Here is a 26,185-nt window from a genome sequence, read left to right as displayed (position 1 = left end):
AGGGACCTTAAGGATCATTTAGGTCAAACTCTCCTGCCATGGGCAGGGACACCTTCCACTAAACCAGGTCGCTCCAAGCCCATACAACTTAGCCATGAACATTTCTAGGGATGGGGCATCCACAGCTTCTCTGAGCAACCTGTTCCAGCATCACACCACCCTCACAGCAAAGAATTTCTTCCTAATATGTAATCTAAACTTGCCCTCTGTCAGTTTAAAGCCATTCCCCTTTGTCTTATCACTCCATGCTCTAGCAAAAAGTCCCTCTCCAGCTCTCCTGTAGCCTCCTCAGGCACTGCAAGGATGCTTTAGGGTCTCCCTGGAGCCCTCTCTTCTCCAGGCTGAACAGAGGTCCCTGTTTAGTATCTGACCATGCATTAGCAGTGCCCCTACCCTCAGGAGCTGCCACATGTCATGCCAGGCCTCGTGCTTGGTGAGTGCCCACTGCCAGAGCAAGGGCAAACCCCAGCTAAGAGTGACAAGGAAACAGATTCTATCCTTTTATTACCTTTAGAGGACTGTGCTATCTCCTCTACTAACATGCTGTCTGGAAAGGGCTCTGTGCACAGCCCCAGCACCTCCTGCTCTCCTGCACAGAGGGAGCAGATCCACAGGAACAGCCCTGCCAGGCTCTGCCACTGCCTGTGGCCACAACCAGATGTCCAGGGAAGCAGGTAAGATGGTAAGAACAAAACACTCCTCCAAAATACCCCCCCAGTCCAAGCCTTGCACCACAACTGGCAGTGCACAGTTAGTATTTCCCTGTATCAATGACTCACTCAGTGGAGCTCTCCTTGTTCCAAAAGGTTTGGTATCTAAAGGGCCCCAGCCAGCTCCCATATTCCTCAAGGGAAAGGTGCCCCACACCTTCCATTTGCCTTTCCATGCCCCTCTGCCCCTCCCTAATGAATCCCAGTGTTTGAGTCACTTTCTTTCCTTGTGGATCACTGATGAATGAGCACCAATGTGCCCCTGTTCAGACCCACCTCCCCCAGCCACGGTGGCCATGGCCAGCTCAAAGCCCCCATGTCACACATGAAGTGCAGATTCTCCAGCCCACAGGCAACACCAACAGCAATGTGCACCCAAAGCCAGTGGCATTCCCCCACTGCTGTGCACCCCTGCTGCTAACACCAGCTGCAGAACCTTCTAGAACCTCTGCTCAGCAGAACTGTTCAGCTCATTGTCCCTGGGGGCTGTGGCAGTGCTGGTGCCAGTGTCAGACACACAGCCCTGGGCTCACACAGATCTGCCTCGCTATCTCCACACCACCCTGGGCTGCAGCAGGACTTGTGGGACTCCCCTTGGGAGCCTGAGCTGCCAGCCAGCAGCATGGCAGGAACCTGAGGCAGGCTGTGCAGAGCTGTGCTGGGAGCACCACTGGCAGGGCTGGCAGGGCTCTCCTGTTGGGGTCTCTGCTGCTCACAGCGACCCCAAGATGTGTTAGAAAGTCTCTTTTCCCAGCCCAGGGTGGAAGGAGGAGTCAGGGCTCTTCATTTCTCGGTCTCAAGGTTGTTTATTGTATCTTATCTATAAAATTCTTTCTCCTGCCCTGCAGAGATCTGCTCAGCAAGACAGTCAGAGGCACTCTGCCTGCCCCTGGGGTGGTGTTATGTCTTTATACTAAAAACTACCTGTACAATATTTACAATTACTTTCCAATACCTATCACATATGTTAGACAGTGAGCTTCTACTCTAAACCAATCTAAAAGTGCCAACATCACAGCAGCAGATGGAGGCCAAGAAGAAGAAGGAGAATGGCTCAGAGAGATATATAAGATATATAGGATATATAAGTTATATATATAACTTATATAACCTATAAGTTATATGTTATTATACTATATAGTATATATTATATTTTATACTATATCATATTATATATTATATAGTATATAGTATATAGTATATAGTATATAGTATAGGTTATATTATATTATAGTATTATATTATATATAGTATATACTATATTATATATAGTATATACTATATATAACCTATGTTATAGGTTATATGTTATAGGTTATAGGCTATAGGTTATAGGCTATAGGTTATAACATATAATCATAAAATAATAAATCAGCCTTCTGAGAACTTGGGAGTCAATTCTCATCTCTCACCTCGACCTGGGACCCACAACAACACCACAACAATTAATAACCACACTCCTGTGCCTGACTGAGTCACTGATCACAAGCAATGCACAGTGGCAGCCCCTGCACTCACCCCAAATGTCCACTGCTGGGAGCCACCCGAGCCGTGGCACTTCATCAGCCGAGGGGGATCGGACGAGCGAGTTTCAGACACATCCAAGCACAGCAGATTATTCAAAATCAGCTCATGATCCTCATTGTAAATCCACACCTGAAAGAGGAGATGGAAAGACATTGATTGCAATGTTTCAGGGCAGTTTCCTTGAGTCTTTTGTGCACCCACAGAGGAGATGCTTCAACATCTGGATGTCGGAGATGGGCCTTGCAGGGAGTGGTGAGAACTGAATGCAGCCCCTTCCCTGGGCCCACCTGCATGAAGCAGGAATGTGTAGGGGGATAGAACACAAGTAAATGAAGGTGGTATAGAAAGTAATCTTAACCCCCTAAAGAGTTGCAGCTGAGCCAATTATTAAGGATTAGGAGCAGGCCTGATGTGAACAGGCCATACCTGTAGCCAGTAAGAAGAGTGTTATAAAAGAGTGGATTGGTGGGAGCTGGAGTCAGTTGGCTGCTGCAAGGATGAGGAGGAGTCAGTGCCTGGAGGAGCTGCCTACAAGAAACATCAAGGAGGTACAAAACTCTGGCAATATGGAACCCTTGCAATGTACTGATAATAGAACTTCTGCAATATAATGACAACAGGAATGCAGTGGTTCGTATTTGCAGCTTCAACTGCAATTGGGCTCCTGAATTTACATGACAGAAGAGTTTCTCTGTGATCACACTGAAAGAACCAGCTGTCAGTTCCAACAAGCAGCAAGGACACCTCCAAGCTGCCTCTTGTCTGTCCTCTCCCACATGCTGCTTGAACAGAGCAGGTATTTTTATTCTTGGTACCAGAAATGTGTCAGGCACCTTCAGTTGCTGCCATTCATGCCCAAACCCTGCTGGCTCTCAGCAAGGCACATCTGGCACAGCTGGACATTCAGGGAAGCAGGAACAGCAGCCTGCTCCAACTGCAGGAGCTGCTGGTTCTCCCTCCCTTGGCCAAGATCACATCTGTGGAAAACCTGGAGCTCTCATAACCAACAGGAGAGTCTGAATCCCAAGCCAGAAAGCAACGCAGTTAAGGAACTTGGGAGTGTGCACCTCAAAATATCAGAGGGGTAGAGAAAAGAGAAGTAAATGGAAAGTGTGGGCCTGCAGTGCAGGGAAGATCCTGGGAGCATCTGGCTCAGCACCCAGAGCCAGCTATTCCCAGTGCACAGGGCAGCCCTGGCACTCACAGGGCAGCTGGACAGCACTTCCCAGCCTCTGGGGGTGCTGAGCAAGGCAAATCCCTTCCCCTGACATGGGAGCCTGTGAACAAGAGGAGCTGAGCCTCTCATACCTGTCCCTGAAGGACCTACAGACACACAAAGTTCCTGTGCTGTGCTCCTGTTCCAGCCCTGCTCCCATTTCTCAGCTCAGTGCTGCACTTGCCATGCTCACTATGTAATTTACTTTTCTTTCCATTAAGTCTGCATGAGTTTCACAGTCAGAATATGGCATATCAAACTCTAGGCAGAAAAGTCAGGCACATAAATTTTGCTTTGTCTCTTTTTTTGGCCCATGAGACTAAAAGCAGCCTTCTGGGAGGTGCTGGGATTTGGGACACAGCCTCAGTTGGACAGCACTCAGTTCATTATCACAGTGACTATTATAACACAAGGAAGGCCTCCTTGGAAGAAGAGCAGGGATTAAAATGTGCCCCAACCTCAGGCATTTTGTGCCTTCTAAAATAGTTTTTGCTGTTTAAAGCCTGCCATGAAAAAGAAAGCATGGCAAGATTAAAGAGGGAGGAGAGAATGGAGAAATGGCAGGACCTGCCAGAGAGAATTACTGTGGAAAGAACAATGATGGAGCTGAGTCCAAACAAGAGATGAACTGGTAGGAATGGAGAGAGAAGATGCAGTGACACAGGGAACAGATCTTCAATCAAAAGCTGAGTGATGGCACAGAATACAAGGCAGTGGTTAAACCCAGTGTGATACTTCTCCAGAAAGGCTTACACAAGACAGCCAAAATTAATTCCAAACTAATTATGTGTTTAGTGTAGAAAACAAAGGAAAGAGGAAAAATAGGCCCAAATTTGGTTCCAAATCCAGATTAGAGTATCACTATGAATTTGCAGATTATTAACAGATTCAAGCACCAGGAAAGCAAAGCCACCCCATGAGGTTTCTTTGTTACACAATTGCAAGCCTTAGCATACTCCAGAAATTATTAACTAATTTTCTGCTGAAGAGCCAATGTTCAGCTCTTACTGCCAAAGGCTGTCAGGAGCAACAGCCCCAAAGAGGAAAGAAACTGCTGGCAGGCAGCACAGTATCTAAAGTTTGTAGGCAGAAAGATGCCCTCCCAGGATTTATGTCTCATTTCTGAGAGCTCTCTTCTTTTATCCTCCTATGTATTTTCTTAAAAAACAAAACAAAAAAAAAATCCAAAGAAAAAAAACCCACAACAAACCCCAAACACAACCATTTAAAAATGTAATCTATTTTTAAAAAATAGGCAATAGAGGTGCAGGATATTTTCAACCTGCATGCACTTCCTAACTAGCAGAGTTAGGAGATCATCACTGTGAAGACTTTGGTTTCCAAAACTGGGATTGTGTCCAGTCCCCAGAATTATCCCAGACTGTTTCTATTACAGTTAATGGAGCATCCTTTTCATTATAACTTATAGACATAATTTTTAATGTATTTTCTAGATACAAAAAACCACTTCCCCAATTATTTTCTTTCTATAGCAAAATTATGAACTGAAAGTCAGTCATGTCAAGCCTGAGAAACCAGGACAGTGTGATGTGCCTGGCTAATTTTCAACTCTACTTAATGGTGACATCTAAGTTAACTACAATGAAAAGGATTGCCCATAATGCTGATGCAATTGAAAGCCATAGAATATCTGTTACTGCTTTTAAATCCAAGTTAAATGAGAATTTGAAATTCCTTAGCAGCCATGAAGGCTAGAGAAAACAAAGCAAGCATAAACCAAAGGTAAACCAGAATTGCTTTCAAGGCCAGTCCCATGACTTTAGAGAGGCTGGTCAACTCTCACATGCACTCACCAGACCAAACACAGGCTTTTTTCCTAGGACAAAGGCATAAACCAGATAATTCTAGGGCAAAACCAGCTGAAAAATGCCAACAAGCTGAGTGAAACTACAGCTAAAAGCTTCCAATAGTCAGGATGTTTCTTGCTATTTTTATAAGAAGCTGCTAAATAAATGTCATCTTTCTCTACACTGCTCTCACATATCTATAGCAAGATTGTTCAAGAGGTTATGACAGCAAGTTGGCTGAATGCACTCTTGGGATTTATTAGAACAAAATAAGTGTAATAGCAGAAAAACAGTGCTGGTTGACATACTTGGTTGGAGAACAAAATCATTGTGAAAGAAGATAGCACAGCCATTTTTTTTAATGAGAAATAATTGCTAAATTTACCACTAGTAAAGCAGATTCATGAGAAAAGAAGCCAAAGGTCAACAATCAGAGCACAGATTTGTCTCTCTCAGCACCAAAGGGATAACTGAAATTTGTTCTCCTGGATCAAAAAAAAGTCAGAAAAAAGTTTTGATGTGGAAAACCAACAGAGTTTTTCCTTCAGGCATGTGGCACTTCATTATGAGAAATATTGCAGCAAGGAGAAGGGAAGCATAACTGTGTGGACATCATGCCCAACTTTCTCACCCAAAGACAGAATGGCTCAGAATTGCAGCTTTGGCACTGCAAATGTGCAATCACTTGGTGGTGATGGTGCCCCTCAGTCACTATTACACTCACACAGCCTCTTTTATTTACAAGACTTGCTGACTGTCCTGCAGCTAATGGAATAGATCAAATAGGAAAAATTCCATTCTCATGCCAGCTTTAATAAATCCACCCTTAACACAGGCAGTGGCAATTTGGTCCCAGTGATGATTTCTCAGTGCTCCAGAGGTGAAGTACAAGGATGTGCTTGTACTTGCCCCTGTCTGACACCTGGAGGCCACATGTCAAGAGCCAGCCACAGTCATCCTGAGAACTGCAAACACCCCTCTGCCTTCCTGTGTCACACTCAGCTGCTGAGGCCACAACAGGAGGCAGAAAGTCCCTTTAGGTGACAAAGCAATCAGCATTTTGTTGGGACTGTCACAAATCACTCTGCCTCCACTGCTGCAGTTTCCATACCCTGAAAACTGTTGTCCATGTCATAGAGCATCAAGTTAGCCCAGCACAACCCACCTTTACTAAAGCTGTGCTACTTTACATCCCATGCTCCATTTATTCTGTGCCTTTGATTACTTTTCTCTTTAGATCCAACCTAGATTTTAGAATTGGGTCCCAAGGGCTCCTAAATCATAAAGTTCTCAGAGTAGTTTTTAGCTATATAAGCCTTTATGACATTAACTGAAGATCTCTCTATCCTGGAGATTTTTTATCCAAGTCCTGAATTTCTGTCACTGAAAGAAGTGAAACAGCAAAGGCCTCATGTAGAGATCCAAAAATTCTCATTAGGTTTTCAATCTATCCCTAACTAATCCCCAGATCAGCAATTTACCTGTAGCCAAAGAATCTTCTGAATTCCTTTTATTTAACACCAAATCATTCATGTATCCCAAACTGCAGCCACTCCAGCAGCAGAGGACTGGGGGTGCAGTACACAAACACCAGCAGGGCAGGAAAGGGCTGCTCTAAATTCCAGTATGAGGAACCAACTGAAAGAGCTGCCACAAATTCTGAAGTGCCAATCAGGGCATTATGAACCCATCAGGAGCCACTTTAGGGCAGCCCACAGCCAAAGAGAGATTCAGGCCATGAAGAAGGAGATTATAACATCCAACACTCAGCATCAGCTCCACAGTGTCCTTGGGCAGCCCCATGGTTTGAATGCCCCTCTGACAGCAGCCTGTCTGCTGATGAGATGTCACACCAGGGCACTCTGCCAGCAGGAAAACATTTTGGTCATTCTAAAGACATGAATTCAATACAATTGGGAATCTCATACCTGGTTCTGGTCATTGTAGTCACACTCCCTGACCACCACCAGCCCTCCTTTCTGACTTGGGTGGCCCTGGGCAACCAGGCATTTGTTGGTTTGGAGGTGATACAGCTAGGAAAGGAAAACAGTTTGATAGTTAGAGTGAAAAACAGCCCTAGATCCCTAGTGTGCTCAAAAAAAACTCAGCCAACATTTGCAGTTATTAAAAAAATCTTCCCTTTTAAAATGCCATTCTGTTTCTCATATAATTTGGACAAAAAACTGCACTAAGCAGTTCCAATTTGCTTTCTAATTATATCAAGATTTCTCTCTCTGGTACAAATGTAGTACACACATCCTGGCTCTACTCTGCCAAGGTTCTTTGCCCTCTTCACTCTCCACAGAAGTCTAAGGCCCCTTAAATTCTGCTCAGGAATATTGACTGTCCTGTATGAACTGCATTTTACTACAGTTAACTTAAACATAAGTCTCCTCCTACTGCTTCTCTTCATGGAACAGGACAGCCTCCCTGAGAAAGGAGAAGGAATTACTGAAATAAAAACAACTTCAGAGATTTATGTTGTTTGCAAATTGGTTTTCAAGAGCATTTATGTAACTGAAAAGCCACTGTTATCAGCTGTGGTATTTTACTGATGGATCAGGGAGAGAGAGAACATTTTACAAGCATCTAAATGCTATTTTTGCTCTAATGCCCCACCTAGTCTGATTTAGGGGGATGGTGTATCAGAGGACTGAATTCAGGCCTGTCCTGTGATGCAGAACTGTGAGCACCCACCATCAAAGCAAACAAGGAGCCTCCCACCAAGCTGCCAGTCTCTCCTGATCTGAACAATGATTCCCACCCTAAGAGCCATCCAAGACACATTTTCTGCTGTACAAGGTCTAGGTTGTTCTATTTCAAGAACCAAAAAAATCATTAAGATCTTGATGTATCCCACAGAGGTACTCAGGGAGACAAAACAACTCTAATTGTGGCTTTAAATTACACACATGCTCTGAACTAACTGCTGGCCAGCTTTTCAGCATGATTTTTTTCTTTTCAGCCTGATTATGTTTCTTCCCCTGGTGTGGTGGGGCTCAGGCTCTGCAGGCAGCAAACACTCCCTGCACACTATGACTGAGGGATGGCAGGGCCTCAGGTCTGACACCCACATTAAAAATACTTTATTTCCAATCTGGAGCTGGATGTAGAGGAAAAAAGAATTTGCTGTCCTGAACTCCAGGCCAGGCTGATTAACTAGCCAGCTGAACTTCATTATGAAGACATCCATGGCTGTCTTGACATTGCTATTGACTCTACAAATTTTTAGAAACCAAAATACCCTTCCAGTAATAAAAGGAACAAACTGCTTGATCACATGATAGCAAAAATTAGCACAAATACCAAATAATATTTTTCACTAAACACCATTTCTGGAAATAGCTGTCCCAAGGCACAACAACAATTGCCTTGAGTGCACCATGCTTCTCCTGCTCCCCACACACATCTAAAACAAATTACACAAAACATTCAAGTAACATTTCCTCACACCCCAGATCTAGCACAGATCTCATTTTCATCATTCCTCACTCAACAGAAGGTTTTTAAACCATAGACTACATGAGTTTTGTATGATTTTTGTCCTTTTTTTTTTTTATTGGCCACAATGGCCAGCATTGGATATCACTGGTAACAGCTGCAACCATTTGTGATCATTACATTTCTTCCCAGCTGTCAAACCACCACTGATCTGTGGCCCAATTAGTTTTTGAGAATAAACTGAGATTTGGAGTGATTCCTCCCAAATCCTAAAGAGTCTGGCACACAGTGGTGACATTGGCTGATCATTCTGTTCCTTGCAGGCATCTGGAAATAGTTTCTACAGCCACCAGAGCCAAAGCTGACTCTCTCATACAATGCTGGGTATAATTCTTGAACCCCAGAGAACCAAGCCAAAAACTGCACTTTTCTGCTTCTTTTCCCCATTTCTTAAGGGGTGCACAAAGTTTTTCTCAAAATTAAGCCATGGTAAATAACTGCTGGGAAGAGTTAACCTTAAGTGCTGCTGAGATATTCAGATCCCTCAAGGAGTTCTCTCCAACAATTTCTCAGTTAAATTTCTGTCTGAATGAAAGCAAAAAGCTATTAAATTCTAAAAAGAAGGAAAAAGGTCTGACTAGGGGAGTAACAGCATCCAACAGCTAGGGGAATCAGCCCATCAGTTTTATTCAGGGAAACCACATAACAAACTTCACAGCTTGGCTGGGATATTGCTATAAAAATACTGCACAAATTGAGGATTCCCAGACAGCTGCTTCCAAGAAAAAAATCTAATGGTGCCAAGAGGTCCTGCATGAACACAAGTCCTCCTGACTCACTCCTTGCAGAACCAGCAGCTACTGCAGCCTGGGGGGGACATCACTGCTAAATGCTTCCAACTACTGAGATAAAGGGAACCTGCTAACCATAATCTGTGTGCACATGAAACAGTTTATGCCAGAGTATTTTCTTCCTCAGGGAAGACATTGAGATAGTTGTCTTGGGTTTGAAACTATCCATTTTTTTTGGGAAGCATAAAAAGCACCCATCAAGTGAATGTGACCCTGGAAAGAGCAGATGCAACTGTCTGGTGACTTTGCCTGTATACAAACCCATAAGCAAAGGTGTCAGAGCCTAGGCATGAATTTAATAATGATTTCCTTCATGAATACACATAACAATTTCTCTCTTCACTTCTACTTTGAAGAAAAAAAAGAGAGGAGAAAAACTCATCTTTTGTTTATTAGCTAGCAGCCAAGACTAGAAAAGCCATCATCAGCCTCAGATGGAAATGTTCACCTTTGCAGAAAATGACCCAGTAAAAGCAATGAGTTTGGAAACTAATCACACTGTACTCTTATCATAAACCAACAGAGCATGAATATTTGAGGCCAAATTTCTCTCTGTCCAAATCCATCTTCAGAACCAACAGCCATGAAAACACATTCTAAAGACTGCAAGACTTCCTAACTCAGAACTTCAAGGTAAGAAACCTCATGGAACAGTATCTAGTCTAAGGATGATCTGAAATATAGATCAGACTGATTTGACAAAAATCCTGTTATTTTTAAGACAGCATGTTGCAAAACTTACAGAATCAGACAATTTTTGTTGTATTAGAGCAAATCTTTAAGAAAAAGTCTCACAATAATTAACACAGCAGAATTCCATCTATTTAAGTTTCTCTTACCCTTCCACGCTGGATTATTTTTGGTCGTTTCTGTGCTCTGTTAATAAAAACTGGCTGTGGAGCTTTGGCATTGGGCCCAGATATTTGCATCTCAGGATAGATGTTATCTAAATACCACTTAAAGGACTTGCAGTTCAATCTCTTCCTCAGTTCTACACGCTCGGTGATATTTCCATAGCTCCTCATCCTCAGCTCAGGTCTCAAAGCAAAATACTGCTCCTGTATTTAAGAGAAACAGGTTGGGGAAAAGGGGAAAAACATTTCAGATTACTGATTCCCAAATTTTTCCTGTTTCCAGAACTCTCAAAATTTAATTTCATTTTGCTAGTGCTTTCAACCAGTAGGTTTGAAACTGGCAGTAGGAAATTGTAATGCTTGCATTGTCACAGGAAGTGAGATTTAATCTTGCCTAACTCTGAGCTAATCTTTCTAACTGAAGGATTTTTTTTAAGATAATTCCTGGGTACAAATTTGCTGATCTTTGTTAGATGCCAACTTGAGGAAGAAATAAATCAGCCCCTGACTTTATTCATTGGCAATACAGGCATCCTAAAATCAGTAAGTAAAAAAAGAGATGCATGTATCATCAGCAGCCTCATTTGACAAAGGTTTCTTGAAAATATTTTAATTGTTGTGAGATTCAAGTGTGTTTTGTCTTGCACAGTTTCCAGCCTTCCTACTTTACAAATGGTCAGGGTAAAATCATTCCAGAAGAGACATAGAAATGGGGCTAACATAATTAAGTTCAGTGGGAACACACCTTATTCATGTGAATAACCAGAACTGTCACCTGGGCTTTCTGGGAAGCCCAGTTCTTTCCATTCATCTGCATCATCTCCAAAAGGGCTCCCACAACATTACTCTTCTCACATTCTATTTTATGATGATACACAAATTAGGTGAAGATGGATTAAGATTCCAACCCAATCTCATGTGCTGTCTGACTCCAATGCAGAGACAACAACGGGGACAAACAGGAACTCATGAATGTACAACATGGCACAAATACTATTGCTAAAACTAGGGGAAAAAATCCCCTTTTAGCATTGAATTCCAGATAGATTTACAGAGCCCACAAAAAGGCATTGTGTTTGCATATTAATTTGTTTACAAGGCACCATTTATTCTGCTTTCAGGGCACTGAACTATGGTATTTTTCTGGCTTCATCTCTAGGAGACATCTGGAATCCACCCACCATGATGTGGCTCGGACAGTTTTCAATTATTTCCTGCTATCTGATACTCAGAAAACAGACAGCATCATCCCTGGACAAGTTACATATCTCTCCTCAGCAAGATCTTTGAGCATTTGGATGTGCTTGATGTATCACTGCTATTTTAACAGCAGAAGAAGGGGAAGTGTGTACTTGGTGTTGGTCAGCTTTGAGGAAGTTTGGAGACAGACTGGACATCACAATCTGGCCTGCTTCAAGAAGTAGCTCTGCTGTTCCAATTTCCTCTTTCCTGGTTGAAGTTCAAATGTTGGTATCCTACCTTGCATGTGTTATTCATTACCACTGTGTACATGAACTTAGAGTTTTGCATTTTGCTTTTGACAGTTATGAAAATTTTGCTGAATCATTTCCATGCCATTTCATTTATTAAATATTGATATTTACTCCTTAAAGTCTTATCTTTGTACTGTGCATTGTTAGATTGCTTTGGTAAATTATACTGGCACTAAATATTTGCATTCTTCTTATAAAAACAAAAATATTTCCAAGTTTTCTTCCATGCATTCTCTGGCAGCTATCAGAGAATCAGACCAGAAACAGCTGGAAAAGTTCTGGGTACAAATCTGTGACAAGAGACTGCTAGAATCAGCAGCTCAAGTGCTTGCTGGATAAATCAGTTCAAGTGGAAATTATAAGAATCGAGTCCAAGCTTGAGAGAAAGCCATCATTAATCACAAAACAACTGTGCCCAGACATTGGTAAAAGGGAAGGTGATAGATCAGATCCAACAAAGCATTACAGAGATGAAGAATGGAGATAAAAATTAATGACCTCTAACAGGTTCCTCAAATTGAAGATCAAGGTAAAGGATGGGGAATGAAACATAAACCTCTAAAGAATATAAAATGAATAAAATACATCTTGTATAGAAATTGTAGGGACCACAGGAACTGAGCACACAGCAAATCCTGTGGTCTCAAAGGGCAAAATGTCATTAAGTATCTCAGATATGAGGGACTCAAACACCTGATCTATGTTTAAAAGCATCACTATCAAGATCTGAAGACAAGATTCTGCCCTTGAATCCAGAAGTTAATCCTGATTGCTCTTTCAGGGCAAGACAAAGAAGCAGATTGCTAATTAAAACAGAATGAAAACAAGCAGCCAAAAAAAATCCCTGTCTCACCAACATGGAAACTACCTGAAGGCACAGTACATGGCTGCCATGTAATACTGATTTGGACACAAAACAATGCAGAGCTTACAAAAGCTCATCCATCATCTTTTACTTCACTAAAAAGGCATAAAACTCAATCTCCTGCAGGCAGTAAAGTAACAAGGAGGAGACTGAAGGACTCAAAAGCCAAATGAGAAACCAGAATACAGAATTTAGGAATTCCTATCACAACTAACACCAGGAGTTCAGACTACAGAAGGAAAACCCCATCAGAGTTGTAACAGATCTCACTGTGACACAGTTCTTTGACAAACAAACCAGTCAATAACCATTCAATCACCTCAGAACTGCCTCTTACCTTGTATTCATCCATCCACACATGTGCCAGCCTCAGTGAGTTGTGAGCCATGGTGTCCTGTCCCCCAGGTGAGCCGTAGGGACGCCTCTTACGGAAAATGTGTCCCACCCTGGAGCAGGGGATGATCAGGAGTCTGCCCCCACACATCCAGATCTGTCCATGAAAAAACAGAACATGTTCAGATTGCTCACACACTGCTCAGATTGCTCACTAACTTCTCCCCTTCTTCAAGGGATACCTTGGGAGGGTTATACATTATGCAGGATTAGGTGTCAGCAATGTTGGCCTTCATGTCATGTTTTCTGACAAATTAGATTTTTAGATCTCCCTGTTACAAAAGATTATTTTTCTCATTTGACCATACTTTCTACAAAACACATCATGGCTTTCAAGAGACAAACAGAAAATTTTGCTGTTTTGCTCTAACAACCTAGCAGAAAAGACTGGGATATATGGGCTAGGACTCATCCTGCAGATGAGGTTACCTAAATTCATTTACCTAAATTCATTTACCTGCATGAAAATTGTCCACAATTATGTGACAGATAACAAAGAGCAGTCTTCATCATCAAGGGAACTTGGAGAGCCTTTTTCAACTTATTGGACAGAGCTGTTTGATTGTATTAAGATAGAGGAACTCAAACACTGTTCCCATTCAGATGCTACATTTAGGAGTCTTTATCTGTGGCACCAGGGATCTATATTTTATTTACACTCTACTTCCATTTTGTTTTTTGAAATTGCTTTTTAAACTTAATCTCCCAGCAAATTACCAGCACTGGTCCTTTGCTGGACTAATATGTTCTCCAGCCCCAGAAAATCATCCCACATTAGCAGTTCATAATCAAGACACATTTAAAACTCCTTCTAGACAAGATAAAGACTCAACTTCTTTCCAACCCTCCCCCAGAGAGACAGGGACTTCCAGAAGCTCTACATTCTCTGAATGTGTTCCAATATTTCAAAGCCCTTTTTATTGAAACTGTGTATTACAAGATAACAACAATAATCTCCTCACACTCCACACACTTCTACTCAGATACCCAATAATTACATTTATACTGAAAATTGAAAGATTTTATTTATTCAGTACACACTCCTTTAAAGTCACTCAAGTGCATGAAATTCCTGTTCTTATTTTTGAACCCTAATCTTGATTTCTCTAACTGACAAATTCTCTAAAGTTTTGGGAGCTTTGTGTCTGGTTTTAGGTTTGTTTGGGTTTTTTATGCTAACTTCAACTTTTAATCCCCTTTTCATATCTGTCATGATAGCATATCATTTTCAGGACTCTTATCAAACCTGTTGATGAATGCCCTTTACAAAAATAGAGAGATAAGCACAACATTAAGCACAGTAAGTTGTTTTTCTTTCAGTAGAGTGACAGGGAAGATGAGAGAAAATACAGGAAGCCCAGTGTAGCTCCATTTCCAGATCTTCTGGTTATGATTTTCTTATTACTTTTCCAACCAAGATGACCCCTCTCCATGACTCTTAATTTAGTTCCAGAAAACTTTACATTTTCAGGTCCTCAAAAAGGAGGAACTGGCAGTTCAGGAACTGCCACAGTGACACTCTTTAAGCAAGCCAGTCAAACTGTTAAATAACTTAATAATTTTCCTGGCTTCTCAGACAAAATCATAATCTTCTGATTATGATTTTCTCATTACTTTTCCAACCAAGATGACTCCTATCCATGATTCTCAATGTAGTTCCAGAAACCTTTACATTTCCAGGCCCTCAGAAAGGAGGCAGAACTGTCCCAGGAAATACACTAAGATGTACTATACCTACATCTTAGCAATATTACTGTGAGCCACTCATCTCTAATCAATTTATGAAATTCATTAGACATTGCTCATAAACTAATTTTAAAAACTTGCATAATTCTTCTTTTCCTATGCTTCTTTACAGCTGTTATGAAAAGCTGCACCACCAAACTAAGAAAAAGCCATAAACATTCAAGCACAGAGCTGTAAATTCTCTGCTTACCCTAAAGGATATTTCCAGGTTTTCTCCTCCCCAGATGTCCATGCCACTGTCATACTGCCCCAGCTCATTGAAATACTCTCTATCCATGGCAAACAGCCCTCCAGCCATGGTGGGTGACCTGAAAAGGTGCATGGAAGGAAGTGCATTTTCTTTTTGACAGAGAAAAAAAACCCCACACAGTAATTTTTGCTGAGTCTGTTGGTCCCAAAGTCCAAATTGATAAACTGACATAACACAATTCAAATCCTTCAGTCACTTGGACATGAGTTCTAGTCTCAAAGCATTTGCAAAAGCAGATCTGTAAGTGATATTTGTGATCTTCCATTGTTCCAATATCTATAAATCATATTTCTTTACCTGGCAAACTTGAGGAAAAGGGATAGGACAGAGAAAGAGGAACACCAAGTGCCAGAGGCAGCTTTGTTTCATTATTGACTCAATTATCAGTTTACTGGCAAGTTATTTACACTTTGTGTATTTATACTAGTGGTCCCTCTGGCATTTCCCAGTTTTTCACCTTGTCTGTATGTTACTAGAATGTGTTCTATTCTGTAAAAATCTGCATATGATCCTCACTGTACAGTCCCTAGATTGAATTCCTACTGTATCCCAACACTGGAATATGTGGATGACCTACAAAAGTATAACAGAGTAAAAACACTACATAAAAACATGATATGATAGTTGGAACATCCCATGGGCTGGAAAAAGGCTTTTTCCCATCCTTGCAAAAAACCCCTGTGATGAAACCAAGCCTAGGCCAAGATTTCACTGCTTGTTCTCACATAAATTTCTACTACAGTTTCTGTCACCTTAAAAACTGGGTTGAAAGGTTACTCTCAATTTTCTCACTCTGATACCAAAATACTTCATTGTGGAAAGTCTCTAAAATGCAATACATTCAGCTGGATGGCAAGCCTTTTCCAAAGTTAAATAGCAATCTAGACTCCTTCTTCAAAGCAGGCAGAGACCTTTGGGTAGGAAAAATCACTTTCATACTCAGAAAAAGTAATTTTTGAGATTATTACACTTGCTTTGACTATAAAGTTCTCTGTCTTTTCAGCATAGGACTTTTCATAAAAATGAGTGGAAGGAATGCAACAGAATGTTGAACACAGCAACACTAACCTTCAGCCACTGACCAAATTAAATGTGAGAACAGCTCCTAACACAATAAGGATTTTAACACTCAGTGCTGATTCCCCACTCAGATTTTTTCAGTTTGTCCTTCCTTCCAGGTTCAGAAACTGCCACAGTGACACTTTCCAAACAAGCCAGTCAAACTGTTAAATAACTTAATAATTTTCCTGGCTTCTCAGACAAAATCTTGGGATGGGGTGACATGGGAAAGCCAACTGCTGAGCTGTCAGATGACAGCAGAGAACCTGTGCTGGAACTGCTTGTGGCAGCAGAAATGCTCCTCATTTACAGTCCAAGAAAAGAGAAAGAGAGAGAAATGAAAACACACCCAATTTCTGGTTCACTTGGAAAATCTTATCCACAACGAGTTATTTTGTAAAAAAGGGGCAGCTCCTCCACCTGACAAACCTGAATTCTGTACTGAGATTGATACCTGCACCTGGAAAAAGCACAGTGAGCTCCTTGCATTTGCTGCAGCAGCTCTGGTTCTTTTCATGAAGGGATTCACTTGGGACAGCTCTGTTCTTGTGTCTGAACCCTACATGTCTGCTCCTAATAAAAGTTGCCTGCTGACACCATTTTACATCAGCTACACGTCCACTAGAACCAGATATTGCCAGTTCTGTACAGGTCACACAGCCATCAGTGGTTAAAAGATAAGGAAGGTAACTTCCAAGTCCCAGTGTTGAGCTTTACTGAGACTTGTGTTTCAAAACAACTCTCAAAAGATGACAAAAATAAATTCCTATTATCACAAACACATTTTCTAGTAATTCTTCAGCATTTCATCACAGAAATTACATAGTTCTTATTAGTGGGATATGCAGGCTACTCCTAGAACAAAGGCAGTATCAAAATTATCATTAAGCCAAGCACATCAACACTGGAAACAAACATCAATGCACAGCTCAAAAGTGACATTATTGGATGGTACAGACTGCTATATGCTCCCTCAGAATTTTGTCTTCAGCAAAAGCAGCTATTGTGTAAGCATTTTCTAGAAGTGTGCTTTCTTGACCTAATAGAACAGATATATCTAATTCATGATTAATTGCCAGAAATTGAAGTGAAACAGGGAATAGTGATCAAAACTAAGTGAAATAAACAAGTCATATATTTGACAGGTTAGGCACCTGCTCCTAAACCTGCACAGCCAGAGACCATTCCCCACCGCTTAGGAGGTGCTCCTGGTCACCCCTGTGTCACACAGAGCGTGTCACCACACAGGAGGAGCCTTACTTGATTGGAGCAGTGGCTCCCTCGGGTCCCTCCAGCTCTGCCAGGGGCACCAGGTCCCATTTGAAGTGCAGGCCCCAGTTGAAGCCCCCGCGCACGACGGGCGAGGAGCTGTAGCTGAGGGTGTCGGCGCTGATGATGTCGATGACGGGGCACACCACGGTCCTGTGGTCCTCCCTGATGGGGGTCAGCAGAGGCTGCAGCCACATCTCATTCACCTCACAGTGACTGTCCAGGAACACCAGCACCTTCCCTGCAGAGTGCACAAAGTGCCAAGGATGGTCCTCAGTGCCACGGAACACAAAGATGCAGTTCAGTGCAGACACACGTGCATTGGACAATGCAACACTTGGCAGTTTGCACAGACATGACCTGCCACAGTCAGTAAGAACAGTTTGATCTGTGACACACCCTCATGCTCAGTTGGTCTAAAAAGGCACCAGCATCTTTATGACACAACATAAAATTTATATAACACTAGAATAATATGGAAGAGATGGGAAATAGCTCTAAAGAAAACCACTTTGGAGCACACAAACATAACAAGTCACCCCACAGACAGTATTTGATTGGGCATGAGGATGGAACTCCTGCAGTTCAGAAGAGCAATAAAATTACTTCAAATTGCACTAACTGTGCTTGCATTTTCCAAGCTGTGCTAAAATTCATTTCAATCTTCTCTCTGGATTATACCATTACAATGCTAATGAGCAAACACCAATTAAGAGACTTATCTGCCACTCAAAATTATTTAAGAGAGTAACACACTTTCTCAGATGCCAGAGTTTAACTGAAAGCAATTCTGGTAAAGTCTGTTTATAAATCACCAAATATTGGTTTTCCCAATTAACACTCAGAAGAGCTTATACAGAAAAACATTGTTATTAGATTTGAATATTAAAAACCAGATTAGTGTACCTTAAAACGGAGCAGATTTCATTTTAGACCAAATTTATTTATTGCACATAAAACATGCAAAAAACATTCTGCAACTACAGTATCTTGACCACATGGAGATGTTCCTGAGACAACATTCTTTCAGGGCAAGAATAGGAAAAACTCCACATTGTCTCACTAACACTGCAGTCATTGTTTGAGATACAGTGCAGGGGAAGATTTGGGATGATGATAACTTGTGTTCACAACTTTCAATAAAATGAGGTACTTTTTTAGAGCACAATACTGGTTTTGTTTCACAATTTCACTTACACACTCTAAAGAAGTACCTCATTTTATTGAAAGCAAATGTCTCCAGGAAAAAAAAAAAAAAGAATCAACAGCTGAGACACTCAAAGTGTTTTAAGATTTAAAAACCACTCAAATTTGGATCCAAATTTCAGTTATCATTTGAGAAAGTGCAGGGGAAGAAAGATTTGGGATAATGCTAAGTTGCACAGCTTAGAGTGTGGCATGACTGCAGAGACCCCTCAGGAGGCTAAAGTAACCACAGGTCAAACATGCAACATCTGAAAAGCTGCACTACAAAAAGAGAAGTCACCCAAACAACTAATCAAAGTATGCAGGGAAATGAGAGAAAAGCAAGTGTACCTGTGGCATGAGAGGCTCCAATCATCCTTCCTCTGATCAAGCCTTCCCTCTTCTCATTTCTTACCAATTTTGTAGTTTTGGGAAGCTGAGTTTTAACATATTCACTCAAGTCTTTTTTCAAGTCAGCTGAAAAAAGGAAAACAAGTTCAACAACAAGAAAGAAATTCTGAAACCTCTGTTTAAAATTACAAGACATTTAACTCAAAAATGGCCAAAATCTTGATCAAAACATTACCCTGGCACAGCAGAGCTTCAGACCAAGAGTATCATAAGGACAATACCCACACATCCTATACTTCCCCTCCAATGCCTTTTGTACATTACTCAAGTAAACTGGAACTACTAGACTCAAAAAAAAAAATTGAAAAATTGCTGTTCAAAGAAACACATTTCCAAATTCTTCTCATGGTGACTGGCATTTGCAACAGATGCAACAATAAACATTTCACGCAGGCAAATGATTTAAATTACCACATTCCATACATGAAAACAAATGCTGACACCTTTCAAAAGAGGCAGGAAGACACCTAATATTATCTGTGCCTGCTTAAGTGACAGAACAACAGATACCAGGTACAACTCACTCACAGCTGGCTGCTTTTCTAAAACCCAAAAGGATCAAAGCAAGCCTGTGCTTTTGAAGGAGTGCAGAGTTCACTGGAGTCCATGGGTACCACTGTACCTTAGCTAACATCAATGGCAATTTTAAGAGTAACAATAGTTCTTTCACCCAAGGTCAGGGGTTTCTAACATTAAAGCAGAACTACTGAAGAGAAGATGGACACATAAAGACTGAAGTAATGGAAAAGCATAAGTTAATAAGCTTATGGAGAAATAAAGAGGAATACAAAATGAGAGAGAAAAGCAAAAACCCAACTGAGACTTGATAGAGAACCTTAGTACAGGGAGGCAGACAGACTTTTGTAGAGGATATGCCAAAATAAACATTATTCTGATGAATGTCAGCTCAAACATCAAAGCTGCTGTTAACAAGATTAAATGCCGATGGAATATATGTGGAAGTCAGAGCTGTAACTTTAAGGAGGAATAAGAACTTTCAGGCAGGAGATTCCCAGATGCCATTCCAAATGTTAAGATCTCAGCCTTTGCACTGCAAGGAAATGTGGTGGATCAGAAGTGAGAAGGTAACACACAGAAAGTATGATGCTAGAGAACACTCTAGGACAAAGGAAACTCTCTGGGGAGACACAGACAGAATTCATTTGGGTCACAGGAATTCTCTCCCCTGGTCTGGAGTAATGACATCATATGCCACAGACAATACAGAAGATGTTTTCAGAGAAAATCTCCTAGAAATTTGATTAAATAATCTCTGAAGTATCTCCAAATGAGATACACAAATAAGCAGGGCAGATTTGCATACCTTAAATTAAATAATGTTTGAATCATTCTTCACCTGATTCATTATAGCAAGAGAAGAACAGCGTACACCTTCAGAAACAATGGGCCAGCACAAAGCTCAGTTATCAAATTCAACTCTTACAGCAGATGAAGCAAATAAACAAGGAAGGAGTTTCACATCTGCAAACTCTTGAAAATAATAGGAAAAAGAAAAAGAAAAGGAAAAGATGTCACATCCACACCAGGAGCTAAACCAGGTCCACAACATTGGCTTGAGCAGCAGAATGGAAGGGCCAGTAGAGTTTTGACCCACAAAAAATGGCATTCTGCTGGCAACTGTGCCCATATCACAGATCATTCTTAACAGGCAGGTTTGTCTCAGACACATTTTGGGATTTTTGCTGTTAATGGGTTTTTGTGTGTCACCTTCACATCCACTGGGAACACTGATACTTCTGATACAACCCAAAAAATTGCTTCAATCCAGCCTGAGAAATTTTCCTCCAAAGAGAGAATTGCTCCCTTTTAGCCAGTCTTCAAAAAGGCATTACTTTCTTCCATATCTATGCAACAAAGGCAAAATAGGCCCTAGGATGGGAGCTTGGAGTGTAATTATTTTAAACTACTCTAAAGTACTGAGCTGCAGACAATTGGCTCCTTCTCTGTTCCCCAATCTCTCCTTCTACACAGAAGAATGTCTCCAGTAACAGCCTTCAAAACATCCTCAGGCTTTTCCATAACAGGTTAAGGCTAAATCAGGGAGAAAGAGGTTATACCAGAAAAAGAAATCCTGCCTTTCATGGAATGAAGAAAAAATACAACAATGGGTTCAGTGAGCCATGGCAATGCCTGCTTGGCTAGTAAAACTGTTAATGATTGAGTTTAAGAAGCTTTTTGAGGCACAACTAGGTGTAAAGGCCCAAGGTTTGCACAACAGCACTGATGTGTAGCACAGCTCTCATATTTGTAGGTGAAGAACTTGAGAAAATTTCATCTAAAACACCACTTCAGAAAGCAGGCAATGGAAGGAAAATTAATCTTCAATTTAAAAACAAAACAAAGGGGCATAAAGATCAAGTAATCTGCCTGAGCTTATGACATCCATAGCACAGCCAAAGATTTTATCCATTTCCTCAGTTCCCAAACCATCCCCAGCCCCACCTTTCTTCTGCTGCAAGAATCCATCCATTAAAATTAAGCATCAAGAGCAGTAATTCTGTGTAAACAATACCTCCTCCTGCCTTTGGCTTCAGAATAAGTTCATGTGAAGTCAGAAAGGCAAAAATAGCTACCTGAATGTTTTGAACCTAATTTGGTTCAAATTCACTAATTGCTTCAATTTAACAACAGACCAGAAGAGTGATGGTATTGCTGCCTCAACACAGGCACTAATCAAATGCATCCTTACATTCAGAAGGTTGAGTTTTGAAATAAGGCAAGCTCTGAATACTCAACAAATTGCACAAGACACTTTATAGCAAGGCATATGCTCCCAAAACACAAAACAAAACAAGCTTTTAATTATTACACATTCTTATCAGCAAAGAACAGCGTTTGATCTTTGTTCTCTCTTGTATCTCAACATTTGATCTGACCTCAGAGAAATCCACTTCCAGCATAACAAGAGCATGCCATTCTACACCAGACATATCTAATCAGTCTCTTTGCAAGTGAGACCTTAAACCAGAAAACAAACAATGAGACCAAGGGAGCTACAATTATATATATTAAATAAAAATACAAACTAAAAAAATCTTTGAAATACAAGAAGTTGTGGACTTGAACAGAGGTGAGCAGGGAACCTGCACAGTCATGCTGGCAAGAACTGCTATGCTAGCACATTCCTCAACAGGCATTTGGCTTTTGAAGAGCCAAAATGAAAGGCTTTTTGAGGGCCATGCTTGAATTGCATGTCTGTCTTTGCCTTGTCTGTCAATCGAGAGAAAAAACAGCAATCCTCCAACAGGAGCACAGCAACTCTGCAGGGTGTACCCCTGCAGGGCCCCTCCATGCGGGCAGGAGCAGAGGCTGCACCCGGAGCCGGGACAGCCGCTCACAGAGCCGGGACAGCCGCCCCCGGAGCCGGGACAGCCGCTCACACAGAGCCGGGACAGCCGCTCACAGAGCCGGGACAGCCGCTCACAGAGCCGGGACAGCCGCACCCCGAGCCGGGACAGCCGCTCACACAGAGCCGGGACAGCCGCTCACAGAGCCGGGACAGCCGCGCCCGGAGCCGGGACAGCCGCTCACACAGAGCCGGGACAGCCGCTCACAGAGCCGGGACAGCCGCGCCCGGAGCCGGGACAGCCGCTCACAGAGCCGGGACAGCCGCTCACACAGAGCCGGGACAGCCGCTCACACAGAGCCGGGACAGCCGCACCCCGAGCCGGGACAGCCGCTCACAGACCCGGGACAGCCGCCCCCAGACCCGGGACAGCCGCACCCCGAGCCGGGACAGCCGCTCACAGAGCCGGGACAGCCGCCCCCAGACCCGGGACAGCCGCACCCCGAGCCGGGACAGCCGCTCACAGAGCCGGGACAGCCGCTCACAGAGCCGGGACTGCCGCCCCCGGAGCCGGGACAGCCGCTCCCGGAGCCGGGACAGCCGCTCACAGAGCCGGGACAGCCGCTCCCGGAGCCGGGACAGCCGCCCCCAGAGCCGGGACAGCCGCTCCCGGAGCCGGGACAGCCGCTCACACAGAGCCGGGACAGCCGCTCACACAGAGCCGGGACAGCCGCTCACAGAGCCGGGACAGCCGCTCCCGGAGCCGGGACAGCCGCCCCCGGAGCCGGGACAGCCGCTCCCGGAGCCGGGACAGCCGCTCACACAGAGCCGGGACAGCCGCCCCCGGAGCGGCCACAAGAGGCTGTCGGAGAGCCACGCTGAGCCCCAGGGCGCTGCAGCAGGTCCGGAATGCTAAACAAGGAGAAAACACGGCGCTGTTTCCATCGTGCCACAGCAAGGCTGCAGCCAGGATCAGCTCCAGCTCCTTTCAGAAGCCCTCACAGCGAGGAGTGGCCTCTCTGTCACCTGCTCTGAGCACCTGAGCAGCCCAAGCAAAGAACTGCTAAGAAAACCCAAACTATAAACAGCTGCTCCATGACCCCCACTCATCAGCGTGTGCAAGAGGTGAGATAAGAGAGGAGCACTTCCCCTGTGAAGGCAGGGGAAAACTGGGGCTGTTCAGCCTGGAGAACAGAAGGTTCTGTGGAGTCCTCATTGTAACCTTCCTGTATCTGAAGGAACCCTACAGAGAAGCTGGAGAGGGACTCACCAGGAACTGTAGTGACAGGATAAGGATTAATGAGTACAAATTGAAAGAGGGAAAAGTAAGTTTAGACATTAAGAAGAAATTCTTTACTGTGAGGTTTGTAAGACACTGAAACAGGTTGGCCAAGCAAGCTGTGGATGCCCCATCCCTGGAAGCATTCAAGGCCACGTTGAATAGGGCCTTGAGTAACCTGGTCTAGTGGGAAGTGTCCCTGCCCATGACACCAGGAGCTGGGACTAGATGATCTTTAAGGTCCCTTCCAGCCCCCTAACATTCTCTGATTCCATGATCATTACTTCAAAACCTGATTAGGAATGTTAAAGCCTGGATGATACAAAGCTAATTAGTAAAATGGCACCAGTGGCAAAGAGGATGTCACCCTTGGGCATCTCAGAACACCACACATCTCTACTGGCTGGCACTCAGAGGTGGATGGGCTGCAGTACAAACTGGTTTTGCATCATGACTTCCACAATTTCTTTTGAGCAGTCAGTGAAGCACAGGAAGGCCCAGGAGGGTAACACTCCCAAGGAGTCTCTCACCCAGCTCACTGTTGTCATCCACCAGGATGATTTCGTGCAGGAGGTGGGCGGGGGTGCGGTCCAGGACGCTGTGCACCGTGCGCAGCAGGGCCGAGAGCGCCTCGTTGTAGAAACAAATCACAACGCTGGCAGAGGGCAGATCAGCAGGGTAGGACTTCTCTCTGCACCTGCAAACAGCAACAGAGTCTTTGGCACTGTTTACAGAGGGGATTCCACAGGGCTGGGTCACTGCTGAAACTTCCTAAACAACAAGCAAACATTAAATGTGTAGGAGGAACCTCTAACGGGAACATAATGAGCCCAGACGTGTAACAGCTACGGGAGGGCTCAGCAGAGTAAATCATTTTCCACATAACACAGACTCACAGTTAACTCTGCTGCTGGTTAGGAAACAGAGGATGCCATGCACTGGGGTGGGAATAAGAATCAGAGATCCTCAAGACAGAGAACAGAAGATAGTGAAGGCTTGTTTCAGTCTACTACCCTCAGGTAGCTCAGACAGTTCAAATATGACATGAGGCCCACAAAAATACCACAGCTTTATTGGCCAGCTGCTGGAGACAGCTGGATAGCCCAGAAAACCTCCACTGGGGCTAAATACCTATTTACACAACCAGCACTGGGATTCAGAGGGCAGATTAAGACACTTAAGTCTAGTCACTGCTGTCAGTGCAGTCTAAATAGTGTTCAGCTCACCCTAAGGCTGTCAAGTGTGTTTTGTCAGCTGAAGAGCTCTGCATGCTTCATTAACTCCACTGACTGGATCTCTGCTAATTTTAATAAAAGCAGAGACAACTGACTAACAAGCAGTTATCTAAGCATCTTAATCTGCAAGATGAATCCCACTCCAAAAAAAAGATCATTCTTTCTTCTCCTTTTCAAAGCTCGTCCCTACTTCTAATAAGGCCAACTATCACAGATTAATGCCATATGAAGGTGCCAGGCATAGGGGGATCCAATAAAAACAAGAAATTATAAATGAAAACCCAGAAGTATAGAAGAAAAGCTTTCATTTACTTAGAATGAGCTCAATTCTGGGAAAAAACAATCAGCAAGTACATTTCATTACATTCACCCATACCAGAGAAACCACTAGAAAATTTATGCATAAATTTTATTTATTTTTCAGTGTTTGGAGTTTTCATTGTTGTTACAGAGGTGAGTTGTTCCCCCCCTATATGCACCAGGTAGAATATAGAAAAATATCTATTCTTTAATGGAAAATATTCAGAGCAGTGCACAACCTATCATATACCTTCAGCAGCTGATCAAAAAAAAAATTACATCTCCAGAAATAATATTCAGTCAAAAAAGACAAAAAAGACCCAAGAATAGAAATCCTAACATCAAGCACTCCTGGTAAATAGCTGGAAAATCACCTTCAACGTGGGGATGGAACAGTGTATGACAGAAATACCAAAATACCAAAAATATTAAATACTGCACAAGGTGCAACAAGTCATTGAGCATATGAAACTACACCATGTTCTCTCCAAAAATCAGCACCTACTTTGGATCTCTTGTATCAGGCACCTCCCTGTGGTATCCCAGTCGATTGCTGATAAGCATATTAAAAGCATGCTTCTGATAGCCCAAGTCTCTCACTTCCTGATCTTCTTCATTAAAAATCATTCCTGCAAAAGAAACATGCCAAGATCAGCTAAAGGGCTCAAAAACATCATTTGAAAGAAATCAAGGATTGAAACATATGCTTTAACCTCTTCTAAAACCCATTATGCTCTTAAAAATCCCTCTGGTTTTGCAAAGTGTGTTTGTGCAACTATTTCTGCTCCCTGCCACAAACAGGCAGCACTTATGAGCCCTTGCAGCTGTAATAAAATTAAATCCTTCTCCAAAGACTGCTGGCTCCATTGTGTTTATTGCCTCCCTTCACTCATGGCCTCTAATTCTTAGCACCACCTAAAACCAACATCAAACAAGCAACAGAGGGCAGACTTTGGCATGCAATGAATTAGCATCTATCCCTACAG

General features: G+C 42.7%; 1 protein-coding gene across 5 annotated transcripts in view; it reads right to left on the bottom strand.

The window, feature by feature from the left end:
- GALNT11 (polypeptide N-acetylgalactosaminyltransferase 11) overlaps window positions 1-26,185 on the bottom strand; it is a 47,265-nt gene that overhangs the window by 1,118 nt on the left and 19,962 nt on the right. For all 5 annotated transcript variants that reach the window (XM_063180745.1, XM_063180987.1, XM_063180677.1 and 2 more), the window contains exons 3-11: window positions 25,705-25,828; window positions 24,195-24,361; window positions 19,019-19,144; window positions 17,474-17,723; window positions 15,095-15,212; window positions 13,103-13,255; window positions 10,393-10,611; window positions 7,190-7,294; window positions 2,229-2,366 (exon numbers count right to left, since the gene is read on the bottom strand). In XM_063180745.1, coding sequence (XP_063036815.1) covers window positions 2,229-2,366; window positions 7,190-7,294; window positions 10,393-10,611; window positions 13,103-13,255; window positions 15,095-15,212; window positions 17,474-17,723; window positions 19,019-19,144; window positions 24,195-24,361; window positions 25,705-25,828 — 1,400 coding nt within the window. The remainder of the gene's footprint in view (window positions 1-2,228; window positions 2,367-7,189; window positions 7,295-10,392; window positions 10,612-13,102; window positions 13,256-15,094; window positions 15,213-17,473; window positions 17,724-19,018; window positions 19,145-24,194; window positions 24,362-25,704; window positions 25,829-26,185) is intronic.

Source organism: Melospiza melodia, chromosome 1, assembly GCF_035770615.1.
Source record: "Melospiza melodia melodia isolate bMelMel2 chromosome 1, bMelMel2.pri, whole genome shotgun sequence".
NCBI classification, from domain to species: domain Eukaryota; kingdom Metazoa; phylum Chordata; class Aves; order Passeriformes; family Passerellidae; genus Melospiza; species Melospiza melodia.
The sequence above is the reverse complement of the archived record's forward strand: the minus strand, read 5'-3'. Positions and strand labels throughout refer to the sequence as shown.